The sequence below is a fragment of the Alosa sapidissima genome, chromosome 1 (genome assembly GCF_018492685.1).
Source record: "Alosa sapidissima isolate fAloSap1 chromosome 1, fAloSap1.pri, whole genome shotgun sequence".
Taxonomy (NCBI): domain Eukaryota; kingdom Metazoa; phylum Chordata; class Actinopteri; order Clupeiformes; family Clupeidae; genus Alosa; species Alosa sapidissima.
The window spans coordinates 13,489,432-13,514,570 of NC_055957.1; the positions used below are offsets into that span (position 1 = coordinate 13,489,432).

A 25,139-nucleotide genomic window follows, 5' to 3' on the forward strand; every position below is an offset into this window, starting at 1 on the left:
ATTGCATGTTTTAGTTGTGTAGCAGATGCTTATGTACTTGGAAAGGGACAGCGTTCTGCAGATGCTGTATGATGTCATGTTTCATCAGTACTGTGTGCTCAGTGGGTATTAAAGTCATGACCTTTGACTTGCCGTAGCCAACAGGGACACTGAAAAGGTCTAGTCAAATGCCAGCTCTGGTTGAGGTCTGAGATTAAGAAACGTTTCAGTTAAAACCAGAATGCTGTTGGAACCGTGCATATTTTACACATGATGCATCCCTTCTAAATCCTCTGCACTGAACTTGGCACATGGAAAAGTCACTTTATTACAGGCGAGTGGTACGCGTGAGGTGAGGGCAGTTTGATAATTGGGTTGTGGGCTGGCGAGGCAAGCTTAGTCTGGGGACTTCAGTGGCCCCCAGGATTCTGCTTCTCACTCATCATCTCCCCTCTTCGTGTCAGAAAATGGGCTCTCCCCACAGTGGGTTGATGACTGTGGCGCCCAGGGACGAACGATAAGAGACTTCAAAGGACCTCTGCTGCTTCACTTCAAGCAGCCACTCTCTCATCAGAACATTCAGACCCAGAATGAGCGTTGTGACTACATCATATGAAAAGATTGCACCAGCTCCGCACCAGTTCTCTTTTTTGAGGGGAAACGTGTGTCATCTCTTTGTTCTGTACAATGCACTGCAGTGTCTTTGTTGAAGCTGTACTGTTTCAAAGAATTCAAACTGATTCTAGAGAATCTTGCCTATCAAGTGGATAATGGTTTGATAGCTCATAAATATTGTTATTCCCAAACCATATCGAAAGATTTAATACTGTGGCGCATCTGAAGCATATACATACATAACTCCAATTATCTAGAGAACCAGCTGGTCATGGTCACAGATGCATGTGCAGAGGCATCATAGCATTCGCCGTTGTTTTCCAGCCTCACACTGTAATGAGCATGGCAGCTTTCATAATTCTCATTTGTAAATGTCACACTTTAACGAGCATGGCAGTTTCCCCTGGGTTTCCCCGCTGCGAGTGAGCGTGCTCCGACTTGGCGGCCCGATGTCACATGCATATGGAGGCCCAGAGTATTTTTAGATTAGTGATAGCTCAGGGCTGACTCAGCGCTTTCCCCAGCCGACTCTTCCTCTTCTCTGTCCAGAGGTGGGGCGCGCGCAGGACAATGACAGCTGTGGAGACCGGAGGATGATGATCGGGCACAGCAATTCTTTTTTCCCCCAACTAATTACGCAATTAGAAATTCAGTTAAGAGTGAGGCATTTCATTTTCTTCCATGGAGCTTGATGTCATCCCAATGTCATCACGTCTCTTTTGCTCATGTATGCTGTGGTTGACTTAGGAACGTAAGGACATACACAGATGAAATCCACCACACTGTGGCTGGCTGCCTCACTGACATTCTGATCTCATGTGCAAACTCCAGTTGTGTAGGAGGCCGGTCTGTCTTCTTTTGTGTCTCAGTGAAAGCACCTTTTTAGATTGTGCGGCTGGGCTATGTGTGTGTGTGTGTGTGTGTGTGTGTGTGTGCGTGTGTGTGTGTGTGTGTGTGTGTGTCAGGGGGGGAGGGGGAGAGTGGGTTCTGTGAAATAACGGAGATTTTTCTGCCAATTTTATAGGAAACGGCAGGGGGCAAAGGCTGTGGATTTTTTTTTCCAACCATGAAAGGAGTGCCAAGGCAAGGGGAAAAAAGAGAGAGGGGTACAATGACAACCTTCTGCTACCCACAGGCTGTGTGAGCAGGCGAACACAAGAGGATGACGCCTGGCCTGGGGTGAATGGCAGAGAGGTGGCCCTTTTGGAGGGAAAATGAAGCGTTCCACCACAGCAGCGATCATCACGAGGATTGTCTGAAATGGTGCCGGCATAGTAATTAGGTAAGGGACCAGGATGGGCCGAAATCTGACAGAGCGAAATGCAGAAAGGTGTCAATTGCAAAGCTGTCTATATGTCAGGGATAAAAAAAAAGATGAATCAGCTCTTGAAATAGTCTCCTGTGATCTATGTGTGGCACTGCTCTGCTAGAAGAAGAATCTGTTTGCTCAAGACAAAAAAAGAGGCTGACTATCACAGAGTATATAACAGGTATCACTCTGCACATTTGATAAGTAACTCTGAATAATGTCCAAGATCTGTGTGCGAAAGTTGGAGAGATGTAAGAAATGTAGGCCTGCTAAGTACTCACAGAGCTTGTTCATTTGAAAACTGTCAAGACACAGCAGAGAAAGCGTTACTGGGGAAACCTTAAAAAAAAAATCCCCAGGAAAGATCACAATTTGTGGCACAAAAGAACCTTATTGAGCTTTGAGCAATCAGCATCAATGTTAGAATTTTGCCAACCTCCACCAGACCCAGATCAGCTGCATACCCTCCTTGCAGTGTGTGCAATGCTGAACTACCATACAGCCTACTGCTAAAACAACTGATACACAGGGACACTAATCTCTGTGGATGCCTCCTGATTGGTGAACGCATTTGTACCAGACTGGATGTTTTATTGCTCCTACCAGGCCCCAGGAAATCCCCAGAAACACATTTCTTTACCACTGAGTATCTATTTTCAAGATAACCATCACAATGTAAAGCCAGCTTGCTTACTCTGAAAAAAAGGCCAGCTTTTAGGGAGCATGGAAATCTGGTCATTCAAACAACACATTACAAGTCAGAGCACTGACAAATTATTCAGTAAAGTGTATGGGGTAAATAATGAGATAAACATCTAGGAAGAAGGCCGTTTTTTTCTGCAGTGGTTCGCTATTATGTCCGCCGGTGGCAGAACCCAGAGGGAACAATCCACCAACATACTGGTGACAGCTGTACTCAACATCGCAAAGCAGAGAGTTGGCAGCCTGGTTAAAATGAACACACACACCCATAGCTACACACATGCTGAGGGAGAGAGAAAAACATGCATTGCAGCAAGAGTGTAAATTCTTGTTCTATTCTCAGTTTCTATGTTGATGTATTATAGGCAACACCTGGAAGCAGAAAACTGGTAATGGAATAGGTGTCTTTTCTCCTCAGACTTTGACAGGCATTTTTATGTCAGTAATTTATGAAGTGTTGTGGGGTAGCTCCACGGAAGACTGCATTTTAATTAGACAATTGTTTAGCATTCATGACTCTGGCTGGAACAAACTCTCTAACCTTTTCTTTTCAGAGGAAAGACTCTTAAAACTACATGTATCAAAGACTAAGTGCCTGACTAGAAGCCTAACTCGCCAGATCCCATTGTGCACCTCCAGCTGAAGGATTTGCATCAGTGTCAACCCAACCCATCTACAAAAATAAAAAGAGAAGTTCCATTTTTTAACATTTTAATCATACCATAAAAAAGGGCACCTCTCTGCATCACTTGGCAGCTCATTTCAAGTTCAAGGCCATCTCTCTCTTTTTTCATCTCAAAGATGCCTGAGGCTTTTAATTGCTTTCAAAGCTATAGTGCAGTTCCTTTTCAAAGTAAATTTGTGCAAATGGGCAAATGAGTCGATTTGATGCTAGCGCTGTCAACTCAAAAAGGTAAATAAACATTTCTTCTTTTCAAAAGAGGTAATTAAAACTGGGGATTGGAGCTTCAGTGGGCGGGTGTGCATGTGGTTCATGTGTCCTCTTGTCTACGCAACGTGAGAAATCAGCAGTGGTCGCTGGAGTGCCTCCTTAGCCTCATCTCCATCCCACAGCCCTAATGGGGGCTCTCAGGGGGTGGGGGCAGTCACAGCTCTTTCTCTCCACTCCCCCGCTGAGGAGTGCCAGTGCGCAGGCAGCTCGGAGAGAGACCTCCGACCACAGGTCCGCTAGTCGAGCGGGGTAGAAGCACTGTCAGTTGTAACTGAGCTTGTGGTGCTTCACATGCAGCTAAGGGCTTCCATCATATACAATGGACGCTTAATAGCACAGCGAATATATGGGGACAACAAGAATCAACTGCTAGACTCATTTAACATCAAACAGTAAGCGAGACCACTGCTTAAATGAAAAGTCGATCATTTATTTATTTTTTTGCAAAGTAGTTAAAATTGGAGGATGGAAAGACAGAAATAGGAATAGGTGTTGTACACTACAGGACTCCTATGCAAAGACAAACACCGCTCTCTGGGAACCCATGGCTGATGTGGGACCACGCTCAAAAATGCTCTATAAATTATAAAAATAAATAATACTTAGACCGACACTCAATGATGAAAGAGCAGCTGCATTGTAAGTGATTGGGGCGAAAAAAGGTTTCATAAATTACATGTAGTGAACTCACAACAGCAATTTCCAATGTTTGCACTAGTGGAAAGTCTGATATTCCTGTAGATTTGCACTTTTGTCAAAAAAAAGTATAGACTTAGAATTCAATGTCTGATGTTTTTGGAAATCTAAGAAGGGAACACTAATGGATTCCCAGATTAAAAGCCTGGCTTCTACGTCTGCTCTTGCTTAAAAACTTAGTTTTAAGTTTTCTTCTATGCGTCCTTTAACCCTGAACCTGAAATGCAAAGGGAAGCCTACATCCAAGCCCTTAAGATCAATGACAACTGAAATAGCAAGACTTTAAAAACCTGTTTCATCTGAATCCTTTCCTAGCTCTATTGAGTGTTTATCTATTGGCCAATATTTTTCCCCAATGTAGCCTAATTAATCAGAAAGGATTTTTTTTTTGCTTGCACATGCGTTGTGCGAAATGAGAGCCATGCTATCTGAGAATATCAAACATGAAAAATACTTTCTTATTTGTTGCAAATATGAATACAATACATGAGTTATTACAATATACTGAATGTACTGTAAACTTTTTTCCACTTTGCAAAGAGCTTTGCCCAATGGAAAATTAGGGAAAAGACCAGCGTTTCAATCTGAGAATGTAATTGACAGACATTACAAGACAATGGACATTAAAATAAGAGATGGATAACAGGCTAAAAAAAAAAAAGAAGCATTGCTCGATTGACAACCTGTACAAGGAAAAGCATTTCATTGTGGTCTGTTCTTGTGCTTTGGCCTTAATCGTCACTAAGTTCCGCTGTGGTTGTCTTTATTCCGGCTGACACTTGTGATGTCTCCATCCAGTCACCTCAGTTGATTTTTGTGATGTTCACGTCACTCAGTAAGGACCTTTATTTATTCACAACTAAAGAGGCTTGTTTAAGGAGAGAGGCGATCAGTGATACACGTCTTCGTCCTCTCCCCTTCTCTCCAGAAGCGTTAACTTGATTTCAGTCTAAAATCCACATCGCTAACGACAGAGTCCGTCTGCTCCAAAGGAAGTCGTAGACATAAATCAAAAACTCTTCCGCACATTCACTTATTCGCAACCTGTCCAAGTGTTTGCTTTTGCTCAAGCAAACAATGCCAATCCAGTCACTGGCCTTCCGAACATGAGAATGACGTCGTTTTCCCAAGGGGTCGATGATCAAACAAGCTCAAGTACCTGTGCAGGAAGAAGACACATATTAACCTACTATGACAACACTGAAGACCCCTATTACTCAGTTGCCCACACCTCTGCAGTCTCATGTTTGCATGCAGTCTGGTATTATTACTGGTATGAGGATTAGTAGCAGTATCTAGTATCAAGAGGAGGATCCTAGACTTTAAATGAACATCACAAAAGAATACCAGACCTTTATTGTTCCTTGACTGTTGGCCGCGATCAGCACATTAGACTCCTGTGCAATAAAGAAAAGGACAGATAAGGGTTCTGATTATTACCAGCAACAATGTTTTGCATGAACTTACTCTATAGGTGAGCAAAAGGCACCACTTCTTCAATTTTGACACCTTTGCACAAATGGCTAAATCACTGTGCTGCATTAGCGCTACATCTAATGCCTGTGTACTCATGCATAAAGCTGCTATTTTCAGAGAGTGGGAATGACAAGAGAACAGAGTTATGCAACATGGAAATAGATGTGGAGGTTGGGAGAACTTCAGGCCATGTTTGTTTTATGATACATTTGCAGTTTGACTGTGGTGCAGATGAAGTATTGATACAAGCTGGTTTTAAGGTCCCCCCCTCCCCCCTCAACACAGGGATGGCATAGTTCCAGGCTGGGGGCTGTTTTTATTTGTTTGTTTGTTTGTTTGTTTGCGTAAGCACTTCGCTGCATGAGGTCCAGTAGCCACAGGGCTAGAGGCAGGCATTCAGAATCCCATATAAACAGCACACTGCTTTTTCACATAAAAGAAAAAGGTGCTAAAAGATTCATATTTATCAAAGGTACACCTAACATATGTTAATGGAATATCAGAGAACCGTGTGTGTGTGTGAGAGAGAGAAAGTAAAAAATCACCCATCTCATTCCATTCCAACTTTTTAAATGTCTTAAGACTCTGTTACTATTCACTATTCATTAAATTCACGATCAATACTAAATCAACACTATTCACATACAAATCCATCATATTCAGGCCATCTTCAAAATGTCCATCAAGTCATCTGAATACCTCTTACCTGACTGCCAGACAAAGTTTCCTAACATTATCACTAATTTACAGCTGCTCTTTTGTTTTAATTGATGTCTGAGGAGCCAGTCTGAGTGAGATTATTCAGGCCACATCATACCCCATCTGGCAGCGCCCTCCAGCACACAGCGCTGACAAACTCGTTGGTGTCATCCTCCTTCTTGTCCTTGTCCAACACACTCTTCACGGTGTCGAACTTGAAAGTCAGCAGCGTTTTGGATAGCCCTTTGTAGTAGAGATAAAGGGAGTTGTTCTCGCTTCCTGCAGGGGGGGTGGGGGGGGGGGGGGGGGGGGAGGAATACAGAGCGACCACACGGTGTCAGTGATAAAGTGCCTCATCATAGGCTTCCGTCAGCGGTGCTTTGCACTCATTACATCCAGCCATCTCCTTTAAAAGACAAGCCCATATGATATGATACCAATTCTCCCCTCGTATGTCTAATAAACACACACTCCCCTCCCCGCGGCGTCAGCAGGGGACTCTGATAGACGACCCTTGGTGCCCAACACCAATCACGGCGCCACTTTAATCGAGGAGGAAGAGCAGCTCTCTGTTCGGTGCCAGGGTCTCTGATGCCCCGCAGCAGAAATACCGGTGCCAGCTGGGCCTTTTGTACATCTCTCCTCTGCACCACCACCACCACTACTACCACCCCCTGAGGAAAAGAGGAGCTGTGTGGTCACTCACCACACGCCACGTAGTCTCCATTGGAGGCCAGTCCCACAAAGTTCTTCTCGTTGATGTGGCCTTTAAAGGAGCGCAGGCAGTAGGGCTTGTTGACGTTCCACAGCTTCAGTTGACTGTCCGTGGAGCTGTCAGGGGTAGGGGAGCAGAAGGGCACAGAGAACATCTTAGATGGAAAAAAAAAAAAAAACCCCGAAATAAAAGTACTCTGGTAAAAATGAAGTACACATGATTCCATTTGACGAAAACACAAAACGCAGGCCTGTGGGACTTACGCAGACACGATTTCCTCCCCGTTGACAAATTTCGCATAAGAAACAGCTTTCCTGTGTCCCTTGAAGACCATGATCGGTTGCTTGGTGTTCCGCAGATCATAGTAGTGGACACAATGGTCTGCAAGATCATGAACATATTAGCCTAAAAGGCATTCTCTAAACATTAGACTAGATTTGTGATGGGGCAAAAGTATTTAAATGCGACATAGAGACGGCAAATACCTGCACAGCCAAAGGCAAGGTGATACCTCGAGGTGGGACTGAACTTAACACAGCATACATTTGCCTTGGCCTCGATGCTTGCCACAGAGTTGTCAAGGTTGGTAGACCATAACTTCACTAAAAGAGCACAAACGTTTCCATAAATTATTTACTACTTGTTTGCAGTGGAATGTCAAAACAATAGTTTTAAAGCAGAACACCAGTGACCAACACACTTGACAACCCGTCTTTTGTTATGAAATTAGTAGGGGTTTCACGATTCTCCAAATCCTCGATTCGATGTAATTTTCTATTTTAAAAAATCACGATTCGATTTTTTTTTCGATCTTTTTTTAATATTACTATTAATGCATTCCTTATATGTTATTTACTCTTTTTGGCCTTTTCCTTTTCTGTTTCGGGGGGCTTTTATTTTGAAAACCGCTTTTTATTTTGAAACCGTTCCAACCACGAGGTTGTAATGTAAACAGAACTAACATTAGGCTAAAACAGAGACGTGAACATAGTGAAATGAAACAACACAGAATTATAATTTGATTGTTTCAGCACACTCCGAAGAGGACCAAGGTTAGTGTTCATGGAATATGTACTTATCAATGTGCATTTTAAGCCTTAAAGTAACTTTGGACTGTAACTAGATCACCTTTTCACTTACTAAGTTGAGTATGCCAAGTTAGTTTTAATTGATGTGAATGAATGAATACTTCCACACCGGTGATTTCAAATTAGCAAGAGGGGCTTTGATTTCGGTAGGTTGATGTGTATATTTTAACTGGCTGCAGCCTAAAATTAGAGGAGTGTTGACGCTGCAGTTCAGCACGTGCGTGTGTGTTTGTGCGTCTTGGCATACATGCTGGACGTGACATTGGGGGTGTGGCTACATCGACAATTCTACTTTTAAGTTCGAAGTTCGAGATTGAGATGTAATTTCGATCGTTTTCGATATAAAATTGAAATCGTAAAACCCTTAGAAATTAGCCTATTATAAAAATAGTTCTTGAAATTATAATAAGCTACTATAATAATAAATTACTGAGATGAGGATGATGAGACAGAGGTTTGATTTGAAAAGCCTGCAGAAAACACAACAGCTTCTGGAGCATCAAGAGATACTGAACCATTGCTGATGCAGTTTGAAGTTCATATCACAGAGAAATTAGCTTTGAATACAGTGTCTCCTGAGAGAAACCTTTTCTTTTCAGGTCTTTTTCAATGCATCACTTTAATCTACAGCCATCAAAATGATGCTCCATGCAGCAATAAGGCTGGAAGATGTTAAAATGTTGAAATGCTTCAGGCTGGAGAAAAAAAAAAAAAAAACGCTTATACTGGTAAGTGATGCCTTCTGTTGTTTACACAAGCGTAAAATTCTCCCTCCTACCTTTTGCATCATCTGAGCCGGAAGCCAGAAGTTTAGGGTCCATCAGATTGAAATCCACACTCCAACACCTCTTCTCATGTTCCTGAGGGAACCACGGCAAATGGGTTTAGACACAACGCACACACGTCTGAAGGGCCCAGGCAATCTTGGGCAGTTTAAACATAATGCACGGACACGTTAAGAGGAAATTCAAATCTGAAGGCCCCCACAATAGCACTCCAGGCAAAGAAGATTCCCTGGTGCGTATTTCAATTCATGAAGTGACCACGGGCTCCCGCTATGAAATAAACATTGAGGGGAAAAAAAAGGAAAATAAAATTTCTGCCTACAGAGCAGCACAGAGAATACAGTAAACATGTTTCCGTCATATACATACGCACATACTGTATGTAATGCAGCCTAACTATGGGCAACTTCATGTTATGAAAAACTTCAAAAGCTCCTTTTCTACAGGACTTGACTTGTAAATCACCAATGAGATATAGTGAAAGCCCAGAGGTGATACCCTGTTGGCCAGAGTCATTATTCACAACAGGCAGTGGGGGGAAAAAAACTGCATAATGGATTTTTAAAAACCGCTCTGTGAACTCCCTCCTGATGCATAAGGCATCGAGGCAGGCAAGACACTCCCACTGGCCTGAGCAGGGTTACGTACCTGGTAGACTTTGGACCTTTGACCCGTGAAGCCGTCCCAGAGGATGACTGTCCCCTCGTAGTCGCTGCTTGCCAACAGATTCTTGTGGTAGCTACTCCAGCTGATACAGCTGCATGGGAGGAAATGTACAGCATGTAAGGAGGAAACAGTTACACATGCAAGCGTTTTTCCAGCAGAGAATGTCAACGTGGACAGGCACACCTAATTTTGGAGTTGCACGTCATCTCGTTGACGGGATAATGGATGTCCACGGCATCCTGAATCACAGTGCCGTACTCGTACACCTTAATTTTCTTGGTGACGCCGGCAATGGCGAAGTAATCACAGTCGCGGTCAAACTCGATGCTGCGGAAGGGAGAGGCAGGGTGAGAACAGTCAAACCTGGCGCCAGAGCACCGCTTCACAGCCAACACGACCCCGACCAGTGCCAGCTAGCAGCTTTCACAGGTCCCTCTCCATTACAAACATGCCTCCAGACAGGCAAGCTTTATCGTACACTCGCTACTGCATCTACACTGCATTAATAAATCAGCGTTCACCTAGGTGTCTTCATCATGAGCTGCTGAATGAAACTGAAAACAGCACAGCTATACAGAACTACAGAATACATTATTTTCATTAAAGCCCAGATGCATCAAGCAAACTGCTGAATTTCTAAACAATTCATAGTGGAGACACAGTGTTAAAATGTATTTTCAAATGACTCCACAGATTACAAACAAAGAAAAGTCTTTCATTACACAAGAACACCATCTAGTGGATTTTACTGGTACTGAAAGCTTAACACATAAAAGAGCCATACTTTTTTAAAGGGGCAGCTAATGGAATCATCTTTTCAGTTATTCTAACGTTAATCAGTCATTTTGAAGGACAACTAAGAACGAGTCAAAGCCTAAGATACATCTGTAAGACGGCAGTACCTGGAGACAATACTGGAGCCGTTGTAGAGGTCACTTGCATAGGAGAGGGTGGCCAGAGGCCGGACAGAGTTGTACCGTGTGAATTTGGAGAGACACTCCATGAAATCGTCCAGCTGATTTACACTCCTACTGTCATCTTTAAGAAAACAAGACAAACCGAACAATTACATTAGTTTAGGGAGAGTTTAATTGGACACGTCTATCCAGAAAAGCATCCATAAATCAACATTCAGTGATGTTTTAATGTCTAATATTACCGGTTATTCGAGACATCCTATTGGAGAAGTAGCATTGTTCCAGGTCTTCGAAGTGAGCAGTGAGTCTTTTTCGGCGTGACGCCAGTGTACTATTATACCAGGTTTGTCTTTTCCCCTAAAAAAAACAGTTTGTGTCACTCCTACAGTCACATCGAAGTATGCCGCCATATACCCCAAACTGACTTAAAAAGCATAATGCTAAATATAACTTATGCTAAAATGACTCAAATTCATTCTAAATTAATTTTTACTGTAATGAAATAATGTTTTCCTTTAGCCTTTTGAGCGGATTTCTTTGCCATACTTACAGTTAAACTTGAACATATACATGGGAATTACTTCTAAACATTTAACTGAGGTACCAGTGGCTCAAATTATTAAAACAAATGTATAGAAGCCTTAATGCCAAATAATTAGCTTAGAGGCAACATTGAAAATCACATTCATCTTCATCTGAAACCCTTCTTTATGTCAGAATAAACACAAAAGCTTGTCATTACCTGAGAGCTTCCGCCAAATCCCGGAGGTTGACTATAATCTGTGGGCTCTATAATACTACTGTGAAGAAAAGAAAATCACAGCGTGACTTCACGGAACATTTCAAAAGTCAGGCTATTCAACGTGGGATTCACTGAGCAACAATTCCCACTCCGCCTTCAGAGTCAGCAGCACCAGTGCACTTCCCTGGTCAAGGCCTCGCTCACCTGGGTGCAGGAGAAGGGGCTTCAAACTGAGGGACTGTGCTGTCCAAATTGGGGTCCATGTCACTTGCTGGTGAATGTAGTCCACTCATTTCCTACAATGATTCACAATAGATGGAAACAGTACCAATAGCAAGACATTAGTTATGACAACCAAAACCATTGACTTAACATTGCTCATGCAGAGCCAGCTTGCAGTTCATAAAAGCATCTTTTTTTTGTCTGTGCATACAGTTGAACTCAAAAGTATTCGGCCTCCTGAGTTCTCAAGATGTTCTGGTGATTTGTGGACATCTTATATCGCAAGCCAATTTTTCATGCGTTTCTTAGCCACAAGAGAGTTGTGAGGTTATACTTTACTTATTGATGTTCTGAAAGTGTGATAGTCATAGGCAGTAATACAACACGCTCTGCTTAAACGCTTGATTCTAGTGTTTACATTTTTGCTCTTTCCTTCATGTCCGGTTAGGAGTGTCTAGTGTACAGATGCCCAAAGGAAACAAGCAAAGCAATGAGCAACGAGCAAGTCTACTTTGCATGAAACAAAAGGTGATTCAAAATACTTGGCAAAATCATTTAGCTTATTTAGAAACATGAACACAGCTTTCATGCGACAGACAATGCAAGTTTCATGCAAGACAATTAAATTAGTCTCCTATATCTGCATTGGGTCAACTGTGTTATGTCAAACTATAAGCAACATGTAGAGCTTCCTTTTAGCCTTTTTGAGAGTTTTGTTTTCTTTTCCAACTAGAGCATACAAATAGGACGTACTTCTAAATACATCTAACTGAGGTACCAGTGGCTCAAATCTTTTAAAACAAATCCATAGCCTTAATGACAGCTAATTAGTTTAAAGGGCAACACTGAACATTCAATTGAATTTTGTATGTAGGTGTTTTAATGTATTATTAATATATTTTTGAGAGTAAAGGGGGTTGAAAAAGTTCTGCTAAAAAAATAACTAGATGTATCGCAGAGCGGTACAAAATATTACCGCCGCCCAGTCCATCACATGTTTTCCACAAAAATAAGTCACGCTGAATTGCATTATGCACACTCAATTCTCACTGGTATCTGCTAGACAACAAGTACCAAAACATGATTAGTTAATAGATTTCACATGTAAAATACATTTTATACAACCCCACCCCCATCTTCCTGTTCATCATTCTGAGAAATTCTTGAATTGTGTGCATGTACATGTTTATGTTTATGTTTATGTGTTTATGTGTGTGTGTGTGGGTGGGTGGGGGTGGGTGGGTGTATGTGTGTGTGTGTGTGTGGGTGGGTGTGTGTGCGTGCATGTGCATGTGCTTGTGTGTTTGCCTGTTTATGTGCCTGTGCGTGTGCATGTGCATGCATGCGTATGTCTACTGTGTGAGTATGTGTCATACGTAGGATTACTGTGAATTTATGTGTGTGCGTGTGTATCTGTTTATGCACATGTGTGCATATGGAATGGGTTTACATGACCCCTGGAGGCAAACATACGCAAAAAATTGGTCATCCTAGGCCCTACGGTTCCCAAGATATTCACAGAAAACTGTGTCTGCCCTACCCTCCTTTCGGGGGGTCCAGTCCAGCAGGGGGGCTACAGATCAAAACGAAAAACGATGGTTCCATGCTATCCATGTGGGGTTACATGCCCACCAAGTTTCGTGTACCCCGGTCTTTCAGTGTCCCGGGAATCCTTCTTGGTGTACGGTCACTAAATGTACACATAAATTATTTTATTGTAAGGCCCCCCATGAACGAAAGTCCACGAAACTTGGCATGCATTCAGAGGGTGTCATAATGATTCTACACTTTCAATTTCGTGCAGTTTTGACCATGTCAGCCAGAGAGATTGTGATGAAAACACCTAATGTTTTGCTTTTTCATTTTTAACTAGGTGGCGCTATACATGAAATAAGTGGTAATGGGATAGGTTGGCATGCCCCCTTAAGACCAACATACAAAAAAAAGGTGGACCTCCTAGGCCCTACGGTTCTCGAGATATTCACAGAAAACGGTCTCCGGCCACCTACAGGCCAGTTGGTGTATAGTAACATAAATTAATTTATTGTGTGGCCCCCCATGAACGGAATTCCACGAAACTTGGCGTGCATTCAGAGGGTGTCATAATGATCCTACACTTCCAATTTCGTGCAGTTTTGACTATGTTAGGTCACAGATACCTGCAATTACAACACCTTATTTTTACTTTTTTGTGTTTAACTAGGTGGCGCTATACATGAAATGAGTGGTTATGGAATGGGTTGACATGGCCCCTTGAGATCAACATACAAAAAAAATGGTCCTCCTAAACCCTACAGTTCTCAAGATATTCACAGAAAACTGTGTCTGCCCTACCCTCCTTTCGGGGGGTCCAGTCCAGGGGGGGGGGGCTACAGATCAAAACGAAAAACGATGGTTCCATGCTATCCATGTGGGGTTACATGCCCACCAAGTTTCGTCTACCCCGGTCTTACAGTTTCCCGGGAATCCTTGACGGAAATTTGGACATGCGAAAAAAAAAAAAAAAAAATCTGACTAAACCTTCGCTGCGCGGCGGTCATAATAATAATAAATAAATAAATAAAAAACGCACAACTGACCAAATATATCATGTCAAAGACAAATACTTACCTCAACTCGTTTGATGTCCTCCTCCAAAAAGTTGACCTCCTTTTGTAACTGATCTAGTTGCTGAGGAGTAACAAAACAGCCATCAGCACAAACGTTCATTTGAAGTTGGTACAAGGGCTTGAAGCATAGAAAGAGGTCAACATTTCAGAGTGGGAATGTATGAAGATTAAAGAGTACTGGCACCTCTCTCTTATTTCGTCTCGCCTCCTGAAGAAATTCCATTAAGATTTGGCGCTGAGCAGCTTGGGATTCCTAACAGATAGTGAATGGGTCAATGCATCACCAAATCTGTATTCCACTTGACGACTATTAAAGACTGAAAAGGGGAAACCCAGCTTACCGCCTCTAGCTGCTTCTTCTTTTGCAGGAATAACTCCAACATGTAGTTGACGTTTGCCAAATCCAGACTTTCTTGATCTGTGCCCAGAACATCTTGGGAAAATGGCCATCTATGACCATTCTATAGATAGAGCAGATATGTTATTGTACATGCTAATGAGATTAATTAAAACTCCTGCATTTCCAACTGGAAAACAATTAAAACTAAATCAACATAGGGATGGCAGAACATTTTTTCATGCATGATACTGATACCTCAATCATGAGTATCTAGCGATACCAATCTGATATGGCCATGCTCCCTCTTTTAAACAATTAAATTGCTGATAATACTTCTTCCATCATGCATGTTGCAGAGGCAGCAATGGTTCAGTCTAGAGTTCCTAACATTAAACAATGGCTCAGGCAGCCACAACTGCACATTCATGCTACGGTGGTTTACTATTCCTGTGTGTTACAGTGCACAAACAAGCAGGTGACTAATACAGGTGAATAATAGCAAAAGAAAATGGCTATTTACCTATAAAACAGTGTCACTATAGGATAAGGGCTATTTACCTATGAACCGTGTCAAAATGCTATAAAAAATTCCACTACTGTACTGTAAAGTGATCGCTAGGTTTACTCAGCCTCCTTCCCTCCTCGAAACCCTATCCCCCCCCCCCCACACACACACACACACACACACACACACACACTTCAAATTCAGTCTGACTCCAAGTAGCACCTGTAACTAGGTAACCCTAAGTGTTAGACATCTTCAACTGAGCCAGACTCAGTCACTGTGGCACCTACAACTAAGATTAAGAGTAAGAAAACAGAATGTGGATAGGGCATGTTTGCTCCCTAATGCGAAATAAGAAAATCAGGTCTTTAGGACAAGTTCTGTGGCTGAAATGAGCAAAGATATTCAAAGCAATTACATAATAATCTATTATCAATTACATAATAATCTATCAGATCTTAAACAGTCCGGCCCATGCCTGAATTCAACTTTACTTCAACTTTAAATCAAGTTGTTATGTTGTCATGTAGCCTACAGTATGTATGCTCATTGGTTGTGATACGGAGGGCAAATATTTCTGTGGGAGATGCATTAGGATTGGGATTGCGTATATTGTGGTGGATATAGTTATCTGCAGTCACAACCGTGACTAACACAAACTAATCACAAATGAGCAGAGGCGGTTTAAGATCTGATTTGAGACGAGGAAAGTTTGTTGTGTTGCCGTTGTCAGTGAATGAGCCCGCCATGATGCTCATCCGTGTTCTGTGTGACATAGCGTCTCTCTTTAAAGTGTGTCCTTCCAAGTATAGTTCAGCATTCACGTGAATGGATTACATTATTATTCATTTCATTTTCCAATATCCAATCCAGGAATTTTGGCCAGTATCAGAACGATATAGACCCTGAATACCAGATCGGAGCTACAACAAACAATCTTATTAAAGAGGGTCACTTACAGGATGGTCTCTCTTAAGTCGCTTCTCCTCAAAGCGCTGCTTCTGCTTTAGAATGAGCTCATTTACTACAAAAATGCACAAATGCATATAAAGTATAAGTAACACAAACACCTTGCAATTCACCAACAATTAAGTGCTGTCAGACTTTATAGATATACATAGTGATGAAGTCTTCTTAACAGATCTAATAACCTATTAATCCCTAATGATACCCTTGAAAAAGACAACACTGCACATTGTATTTGTATGGTAAACACATGTTAGAAATCCCAAATGAGGTCTGCATTTAATTCCGTTTAAGATCTCTCAAAAACACAAAGAGAACATGACTACATTAACAACCAGTAGGAAGGTGGGCACAGCTGGTGTATAACATATGATTATGATACCTATGATATGAGATATGGAAAAAATTATTACTGAGGTGAGTAATAACAGCCTGCATTACAGAAAAGTTTGTTCTAATAATAAACCATGTTAAATTGACATACCAAGAAAGTTTGGATAGAGTTGATCCACATTATCGATAATGTAGTTACATTTTGGGCACCTGTTGCCGTCTTCCAAGCTCTGACGGATACACTTGTAACTAAGCATAAGGAAATTGAGAACAAGATTAATCAAATCTATAACTGGTACGTTAGTAAGTGTGCACAATTATGACAAATATGGATTGAGTTTATAGATATGCATGTGTATACACTTAGTTTTTCAATTAAAGAGAAATATGATAAGTATGTAAAAAGGACATACGTGTGAGTGACAACATCGCTACTCACCAGAAACTATGACCACACTTTGTCATGTGAGCTTCCTCTATCATCTCAAAACAGATGGGACTTGTAAAACAACAGACACATTATCGTTACTTAACGTTACACACATTTTAGCATGTTAAATTCAAGAAAAGCCTCTTTGCCCCGATGTTATGACAAAGGCCATTGACTAATGACACTGATTAAACTCTCTTGGGTAACGATAGATTTACCGTTCTGAACAGCATTAAAACCGATTAAATTAACGTTACATTGTAGAGGGTAACTGCGTACGTTAGCTAACTGGCAACCTACAACCCATTAACAATACCAGATCTCCCTTTTCAACGCATTTATACTTGATGCAACATCCGTTTCAAAACCGATCCGTTTGATAATAGTTTGCAACAAAGTCTGCCAAATCAGAATTGCGGCCGTGTATGTTAGGTGCGATAACAAGCTACGTAGCTTCTAGCTAAGGTAACTATCTTAAGATGGCTAACTTTACCGTTGCTGGCTGGTTCGTTCTCAGGGTGCTCTTTACAACTTTGTATTCTAGTTGGATGGATTCTGCAGCATCAAAGCCGGGGAAAGTCAAACGAAGTTCAAAGTCTGAACATCCCACAATGGCGTTTCAAAACAGATCACCACAATAGCTACCTAACGGGATTTCAAACTGAGATTTAACGTTAGCTGTTCAGATGCCACCTAAAATTACCCATGCAACGTTAGCAATAGCAAAGTTAGCAGCTTGGCCATCACTAGTTTGGATAACTTTCAACAGCTTGGTGGCATTACTCAACAAATAACTCACCATACAAAGTCATTGCTCTTATCTTCATAAGAATTTATAAGACCATTATAAAGGGGAGTTTGTAGATGTCGTTTTTTACTGCAGCTTCCTCCAGAAGAAGAGCCAGGTCTGCCACTAAGCGGTGTTAAATTGTTGCCCCTTTGAGATTGGACCACAAGTGAAGGTACAGGCAATCCTTCGCCTCCTGTTCCCATAGTTCGTGAGGATACTGCATTTCCAGAACTGTTCCCGTTTGTAGCATTGCTCACAGCACTGACTGCATTGGTGTTACTGGCAGGGCTGATACTGCTGCTTGTTCCAGGCCCTGAGCCTGACCCTCCACCAGTGAGCGGCTGCCGGCTACCTGACATTCTTCAAAGCCGCTGCTCAAGTCCACTGGAAGGCCGTAGCTAGCGTTGCTCGATTCTTCAAAGCATCCGGGCAGTGATCCCCGAGATAACAGGCTAGCTGACGTTAAGATTCGGTAATTCAGTAAGATATTCAAAAACGATGACACTCCAATGGCAACTGTTTAGCTAGTTATTTGGGATGGTACTGACGCAGCCCAAATGAATTAACACCGACCAAAACCGGTAAAATCTTGAGAACATTCAGCTCAGTGTCGTTTTGTTGACAAAATCTAACAGCATCGGCTTTAGCTAGCTAGTAGCTACGCTAAATATCCTCAGTTGCCCAGTAGCATGCGACAACTTCCTCTACCTCTTCGGAGAAGGTTGTTAGTTGAGGAATGTATCTTACCGCCATCTGCTGTGAAGGAGTACTTGATGTAGGCCTATACGGTATTCGTATTCCTAGGATATCTGCGCCAGACATAAACAAAACATCAGATGGGGAAAATCTTTGTCTAACAGTTAGGCCTTTGGACTTACAGATAAAAAGCCATCAGTGCTCAAATGCAAGTCAATGGAATTGCAGAGTCAGATCTCAGAAATCAGATGAAAAAGCATATGGTCTATAAACCTCGATTAAGTCTATGAAATCACACCATTGAACGGGAAGCAAAACGGCATCAGATTAAATTGTTTATTTTTTTTCTATCAGACAGATAACAGAGGTTGTCCCGATCATTTATGCAGGTCTTAAGTCAAGCGCTAGGGGGCATTGCACCCTCTTTTAGTGGCTAACTATTTAAATGAATCAATAGCTTAAATGCCTGTAAATGACTAAATGCATAGGCCTGTGTCTCTGTCTGGTAACCACTGATGCATCTTCATCCAAACTTCACAAAAAAAAATACCTAAACTGAATAGGCGGCAATGTATAGGCTACCTCAAATGCTATCACATTTATTTGAGGTTGTGTTTATATTGGCACATACTTTTATTTCTTCCTGCCCCCTTCAAAAAAATATCTCCCCATCTGTGTAGGCTTAGGCTTACTATAGGCCTACAGTGCACTATTCTATGTTAATTCATTTATAGGCATTCATGATATGCATATTTGTGGTGGTTGGCAGCATTAATTTAAATGCAACAGTTTTTAACAGTGCAGTTAATTAGTGCAATGTGGTTATGATTCTAACCAGATTTAAGCACAATTAAGTACAACCAGGAAAATCATTGTGTGGTGGTCGATGTTGATATTGTGGTGGGCCGCCACAAATAAGTAAATGTATGGGAAACACTGCAGCTAATAATTTGCCCAACATGGTGCGTGAAGTTCCAATAGGCTAACTCAATTGACATTGTTTCTGACTCTCTGTTGCCCTTCATAAACACTACCATAACATTTTCAATAATGTCTTAAACTTGATTTGCACTTTGGTGGGAGAGTGATGGATATCATGACACTTGTTGTTAACCTTGACCCCGGAATCAACAAATGCAGCATTGTCCTTATGTGTATACTAGACATAAAGACAATTTGCTGATTTAATGGGAATAATATTACATTTTTCATTTTACTCAGCATTTGCCAAACTGAGTGTATCTTTATCAATTTAAATGTAATATGAATTTTCTTGAAATAGTGCATGGAGGGTGTAGACACTGGATTTGAATTTGCATAATTGTAGAATTTTGTTACTTTGCAAGCATCAAGTTTCACCTTTCTACAAATATCAGTTTTGTTCCATGGCCACATTAAGTAGCCTATCAGTGAAATAAAAGTAGAGAAAACAGTTTGTTTTAACTCTACTTTTATTATACATTATCCTGTCTTAAACCCAAATCAGCTGTGTCACTCTGACAACACACACATGCTATCAGTTATGAACAACGTAAACATTATGTTTTCCCTCTGTGGCTTATGGTTACTTACAGTACAACAAACAACATGATGGAAGTACTATGCACCTACAGTATGTCACAGGAGAATCTTAGTGCAGGACCAAGGAGAAAAGTCAATAAACAAAGACCACCCCCCCCCCCACACACACACACACACACTAAATTACACTCTGGCTAAAACTGTGAAAATAGGGATGTTTCTTTCTCTTCCCCAAACGCTTCTGCATTTGTCCAGCACATCAGGTTGAATTTTCCCCATTGTGTTTCCTGGTCAGTCAGACATGGGAAGGGGTTGGGCAGGCTCAAATGAAGGATAATCTCTTAGAGGTCCTTTGCAGTGGGGGGTGAGGCCCAGGAGCAACCATTCACTTTTTTTTGCATAGTTGCAGCTGGATCTCAAAGCACTTTCCTACAAAAAGCTGAATGTTTTGCAGGCAGATCCTCAGGCTGGTTGCGGAATTCTTGCCTCCCACTGTTAGGACCCTTTCTACCCCTGAAGGGGCCCCTACCACAACTGCCAGTCGCTCTAGTCAGGGTTGTTTGCAAATTGAGCCATGCAAAAATAGTGGGGTTAAAAAATGTAAATTTTGAAGTTAACTAGATATTCTTTTTCTTAATATGCAATTGTATCATGGTGCAAGTTTGAGTTAAAATGTGGGAAAATCCCCCTCAAGTCTAAGTATTAGTTTATGCACCTGCACAGTTCAGTGTTGTTACAGAGCTATTATTCAACTGGGATAACAGGGGGAAGGGCTTGTGCCGTACTCTCAAGTTCCTGTGTGGCACTGTACTGTCGGTCAACAGATTGCAAATTCAAGATGTTTGTTACTTTGTTTTGAGTATTTAGGGTTGGGTGAAATGTTGTCAAAACAGAAACAAAGACTTACACACAATAATGTGCTGTGCTGTAAAATTCTCTGAAAATCCCAATAATAATAATAATAATAATAAAAAAGCAGAAACAAAGAATTAGAAAGCACTCGCTGGGATGAGTCAGCTAAATGGTTGACAAATGTTTTTTTTTTAATGATTTTTGCCTAATGCTATAATTACATATTATGAATGTTTCTGACTGATGATTCATAGTTTATGGGCAAATGCTTACAGAGATTCCTTGACCACAAGAGCATCACAACTTAGACTGAAGTTGATCCTTTGGCTCTTATGGCAGAGATTCACTGCAGACATCCAAGAGCAACAGCATTTGCAGGCTTTCACTTCAAATTGAAACGGAAAAGTGACATTTCATTCAAAATGACTGACAAATTGATAGGGTGCACCTGTTTCTGACCTATATTTTATGTTAATAACAACATAAGGACCAATACATTCTTGTAAATGATTAGTTAATTGTATCAGATTGATTTACATGTTTTAAAATAAGACATTTATATAGATTGATTTACATGTTTTAAAATAAGACATTTAAAGTTTGAAAACACTTACATATGTCTTTGTCCTCCTCTTGTCAATATCATAAGGCAATCAAACAACCTCAATCAGGCAACCTCAAATGAAAAGAAAGTTTAGCATTAATTAAGTTTAGCATTATAATCAAATAAGTATGTAATAGTATATAAAACAGGCATGAAATTAATATTATTATTATTATTATTATTATTATTTTTATTGGTATTAGTATTGATGTTGTTGTTGTTGTTGTTGTTGATGTTATTGTTGTTGTTGTTGTTATTGCTGTTGTTGCTTTCCACAATATGAAATCATGCATGCCTCAATGTATGTCCTTACAGTAATTAATTTCCTTTGAGAGAGAGAAAACTATGGATTTAAAGCACATGTGTTTCTCATTAAAACCAAAATCCCAATTTAAACTCTTACGTTGCAACTTTAATTTAGGTCATTCTGTTTTTATCATACCTAGAACAGTAGTTATCAATTTACAATGGTTTATCTAAGTTATTAAAGTCCTTTGGGTCTCTCATATATATTTAAATCAAAATGTGTTATATCAGTGTCGCCTATAACATTTATTGATTGCCACAATATAGCCATCATCATTTTTCCCGGCATGCCACTGAGCCTTGGTTTATTGTATTAAGTCAAAAGATTTTAAAAATGTTTTCTTGGGCTAAGAGAATGTGATATTGGTATTGAAAAGACACCGTCCTCCACAGTAATATTACTCTTTCCGCATCTTGATCATTTGCCGCGCTGATTCGAAACTTAAGTTTTAAAACTTAACTTTTTTCAGATGCCTTGCAGATGTAGCTACTGGTGTCTCAACATCTTCTTGCGTTGTGGTAGGTAGGCTCGAGCAGTAGTTGTCACTGCGATTAATCTGGGGAAATGGCAAGCTGTTTAAAGGTCGCGGATAGGACATTGGCAGGCTACAGGAGGGGAGCAAGGTTTTCTCACAAATGTCTGAGCAGGGGCAGGGTTTGTGATGTCAGTCGAGAGGAAACAGATAAAACGTTTAGCGCGTTAGTTTGATCTTCAAAAAATCTAAAGCGCAGCAGGACTTGCAGCACAACGGCGTGGGCAAGAATGGGAGCTCAGAGACATGAACATGCAAGAGGAGTTTACGCACACTTGAAGGTGATTTGAAAAACACTTTTTTCACGGACACAGCTCTATATTTTGGATGCTACCTGAATTACGTAGAATAATTATTCGTCTGTCAGTCCTTTCAGGTTGGCTACTTCTTATTTTAAGATCAGATTCCTCAGCATTGCTTTGATATTTGGCAGTGGGCACTGGTGCTGATACGGCAGGACTTCTTCCTTTGACAGACTTTAGGCTAATTACCCACCTGAATCTTTCACCTAGCTTGCTTGATAACAATTTAGCCCAAACATACACGTAGAATGTAGACTTTCATTTATAGGTTGCCACATCAAGGCGGTTCCATACTTTAATTGTGGGAGAGAAGCAAAGTGCGCTCGACTGAGCAAGACCTCAAATAATCTCAGCTGTGAGACACGGGAAATGTTTCTCGCTGATTAATCAATATATCTATTACATTTCAGAATGGAACATAACAGTAAAATGGGTTATGTTTACACATAGACTATGTCAATTTGTAGCAAATACGTGCGTAATTCTTATTTTACAGTGAATAGGATAACGTTTGTTGGCTACATTGGCCAGATTCGCAAAACGCTCAGCGTTCGAATTCCTTGAACTGCCATGTTATAGATTAGTTTGACTCATAGGTATGCAAAGCAGTATTAGAGATGCAGGAGTGAATACTACAATGATGAGTCGATAGTGACCCACCTTTGCAGACTGTTCTCAATTCACTGGGACTTACAAGTGAAAATCCAGTAGCTTAAGAGAGGAGGGGACGTCCTGAATTAGCCTACTAAACCACACTTTATGTCCCCAAGGATACTAAGTTGTTGATCAGAAGCAAGACGTCAAGGTGGTTCCCTGAGACTTGTCCCCCCCCCTTAACTCACTAGCCTATATTGCACTGATTTTCTTCTTTGCCTACTGTCTGGTAAACCGGCGTGTTAGGCGCTCAAAGCTGCTTTATTCTCACGTGTCAAAACAGATTTATGGAGCTGAATCCCTCAAGACAGCAAATTGGCTTCTTACGTTTAAGTTTAAACTTTGTTTTTTCCAGATACATACGGATTTTTATGTTACATATTTGGAGTAATAAGTGGCCAGTATCGACGTAATGCATGAGTGTGATCTGCTCAATTAACTCGCACTGGGCTGCTTGTTTGTGCTGCTCTCTCTTTCTCTCCCTCTCTCATTCCTGAAAACCTGAGCTCATAACTTAATTTGTTATCATATTTAACTCTTCATAGAAATTGAAATGATGTTCGTCAGACTACTGGTTATTATTTTTGTTGTAGTTAATTCATGGCTGCTAAAATCCGCTCAATCAGATCATATTCAAAAGTACAAACAGATTCTTGCTCAGAGAGCAGACAGGGAACACGCTGCCATAGCAAGTGAACAGTGCGGTTCAGTCAGCCGCAAAAGGCTGGCTCGAGCACCGGCCCAATACTACCCCCCAACGGCTTTACCTGGGAGACGCACACGACTGAAAGACATATATCATGAGGCAACTCGAGCTGGACAGTCTTGCGCAGGTGCTTGCACTCCCGATAGCAGCATTAGTGCAGGGAAATTAAACAACGTTTGGGATGCCCGTGGAGAGGGGTTCAAAGAGAACCAAGTGGGATCATTGCGGATAGACAGATTGGATACAATCTCAGAGACACAGAGAGTTTCGACCTCCTCTCCCCAAAGTTCTGACATGAGAAGCCCCAGTCCCATGAATTCCTACAGGGCACAGTTATCAGACAAACACCAGCAGCACTCTCCTGAGAAGTTTGCTCTGAGGGGCAGGCAGAGGCGCATGACTGACAGCCCCTCTCCACCACCACAAAGGCACAGGCGCAGCCCTGTCCAACCACATGTCGGACTCCTGGACATTTTCGACCAAAAGATGGGCTTCGCCCAGGATGTGCACAGTGACCACTCCAGCGACTACTCAGCTGAGAGCGAGGACTACTCTGGGGAGCAGGAGGGGCAGTCCAGCCCAGTGAATGAGCCATGGGGCCGGAGTGCTCGGGAGATCCCACCTCAGTGGATGACCATGCTGTACTTTGGTGGAAGAAAAGAGCAGCTGAAGATCAATCCAGCGGCTGGCATTGAGCTTCCCCGCAAAAGGTTCAGCATCGAGCTCTGGGTTAAGCCAGAAGGAGGGCAGAACAGCCCAGCCATCATTGCAGGTGAGTGTCAATGACTAAGCAAGTGTGTGTGTTGACTTTTTTTGCATTTGGTGCAGTGGTAGTCTGAGGGATGACTAAAAATAGATCTATCACTATCTGTAGTTAATTTAACAACTTTGTGTTTAATAGCAATAACTGCAGTCAAAACTAGGTATCTGCTATTCATCATGATCAAAAAATTAAAGTTAGTTGTCAATACACAGTCATTTGGTAATTTCACAGTTTGTTGCTCATCAGAACCGAGGGGAAGGATACCAGGATCGGAGGATGAAAGTAGTTTAGAAATCAGAGCCCAATGAGGTGCAAACGATCAGTGGTCCAAGACAGGGAAGCAGGGACAGGAACAAGTGGTCACCATCTGGCCAGCGTGTCTGCCGTCTGTGTCCTCCCAACAGTGCTTATTTACCAGGCCTCCTCCTAGGCAACTCGGGGGCTTGATTCATGGGTGTGTGTGATCGGAGCACTGCAGTCATGTTGACAGGTAGTTGCTGTGAGTGTCTGGCCCATGCCCTTGATTTATGTTGAATGGGTTTGAATATGTGTGCTGCTGGTGTCTGTGTGTGTGTGTGTGTGTGTGTGTGTGTGTGTGTGTGTGTGTGTGTGTGTGTGTGTGTGTGCGTGCGCGTGTGTTTTTCCTTTCACATGCTGCTGAGTCTT

General features: G+C 41.6%; 2 protein-coding genes across 4 annotated transcripts in view; one reads left to right on the plus strand and one right to left on the minus strand.

Annotated features, from left to right (window-relative positions):
• Positions 1 to 3,966: 3,966 nt before the first annotated feature.
• Positions 3,967 to 23,787, minus strand: cop1 (COP1 E3 ubiquitin ligase). Of its 3 annotated transcripts, XM_042094105.1 has the most exons (21): positions 23,781 to 23,787; positions 22,522 to 22,524; positions 16,756 to 16,815; positions 16,468 to 16,565; positions 15,977 to 16,041; positions 14,514 to 14,633; positions 14,357 to 14,425; positions 14,174 to 14,233; positions 11,546 to 11,637; positions 11,342 to 11,399; positions 10,842 to 10,956; positions 10,585 to 10,720; positions 9,866 to 10,009; positions 9,665 to 9,773; positions 9,010 to 9,091; positions 7,629 to 7,745; positions 7,407 to 7,524; positions 7,135 to 7,259; positions 6,547 to 6,707; positions 5,606 to 5,650; positions 3,967 to 5,412 (listed from the first exon to the last, which is right to left on the minus strand). In XM_042094105.1, the coding sequence occupies exons 3-21, from the start codon at positions 16,797 to 16,799 to the stop codon at positions 5,395 to 5,397; spliced, it is 1,776 nt and encodes a 591-aa protein (XP_041950039.1). In that variant the 5' UTR covers positions 16,800 to 16,815; positions 22,522 to 22,524; positions 23,781 to 23,787; the 3' UTR covers positions 3,967 to 5,394. The 3 variants fall into 3 exon arrangements, with proteins under 3 accessions (XP_041950039.1, XP_041950038.1, XP_041950037.1); XM_042094104.1 differs by lacking the exons at positions 22,522 to 22,524; positions 23,781 to 23,787 and adding an exon at positions 17,546 to 18,227 and having other exon boundaries at positions 11,342 to 11,396; XM_042094103.1 differs by lacking the exons at positions 22,522 to 22,524; positions 23,781 to 23,787 and adding an exon at positions 17,546 to 18,226.
• The window catches only part of pappa2 (pappalysin 2), a 45,025-nt gene continuing 42,006 nt past the window's right edge, over positions 22,121 to 25,139 (plus strand). Inside the window, exon 1 of the mRNA XM_042094095.1 lies at positions 22,121 to 24,482. Within this exon, the coding sequence (XP_041950029.1) occupies positions 23,558 to 24,482 (925 nt within the window). The 5' untranslated portion in view covers positions 22,121 to 23,557. The remainder of the gene's footprint in view (positions 24,483 to 25,139) is intronic.

Bases quoted from the DNA above. Each gene is read 5' to 3' on its own strand.
- cop1 (XM_042094103.1), bottom strand. From the start codon at position 17,895: ATGTCAGGTAGCCGGCAGCCGCTCACTGGTGGAGGGTCAGGCTCAGGG. The intron at 10,957-11,341 runs GTAATGACAAGC...TGTTTTTTTTAG, and splicing joins GATTTGGCGGAAGCTCTCAG to GGGAAAAGACAAACCTGGTA. The intron at 10,010-10,584 runs GTACTGCCGTCT...TCCCTTCCGCAG, and splicing joins GGCTCCAGTATTGTCTCCAG to CATCGAGTTTGACCGCGACT.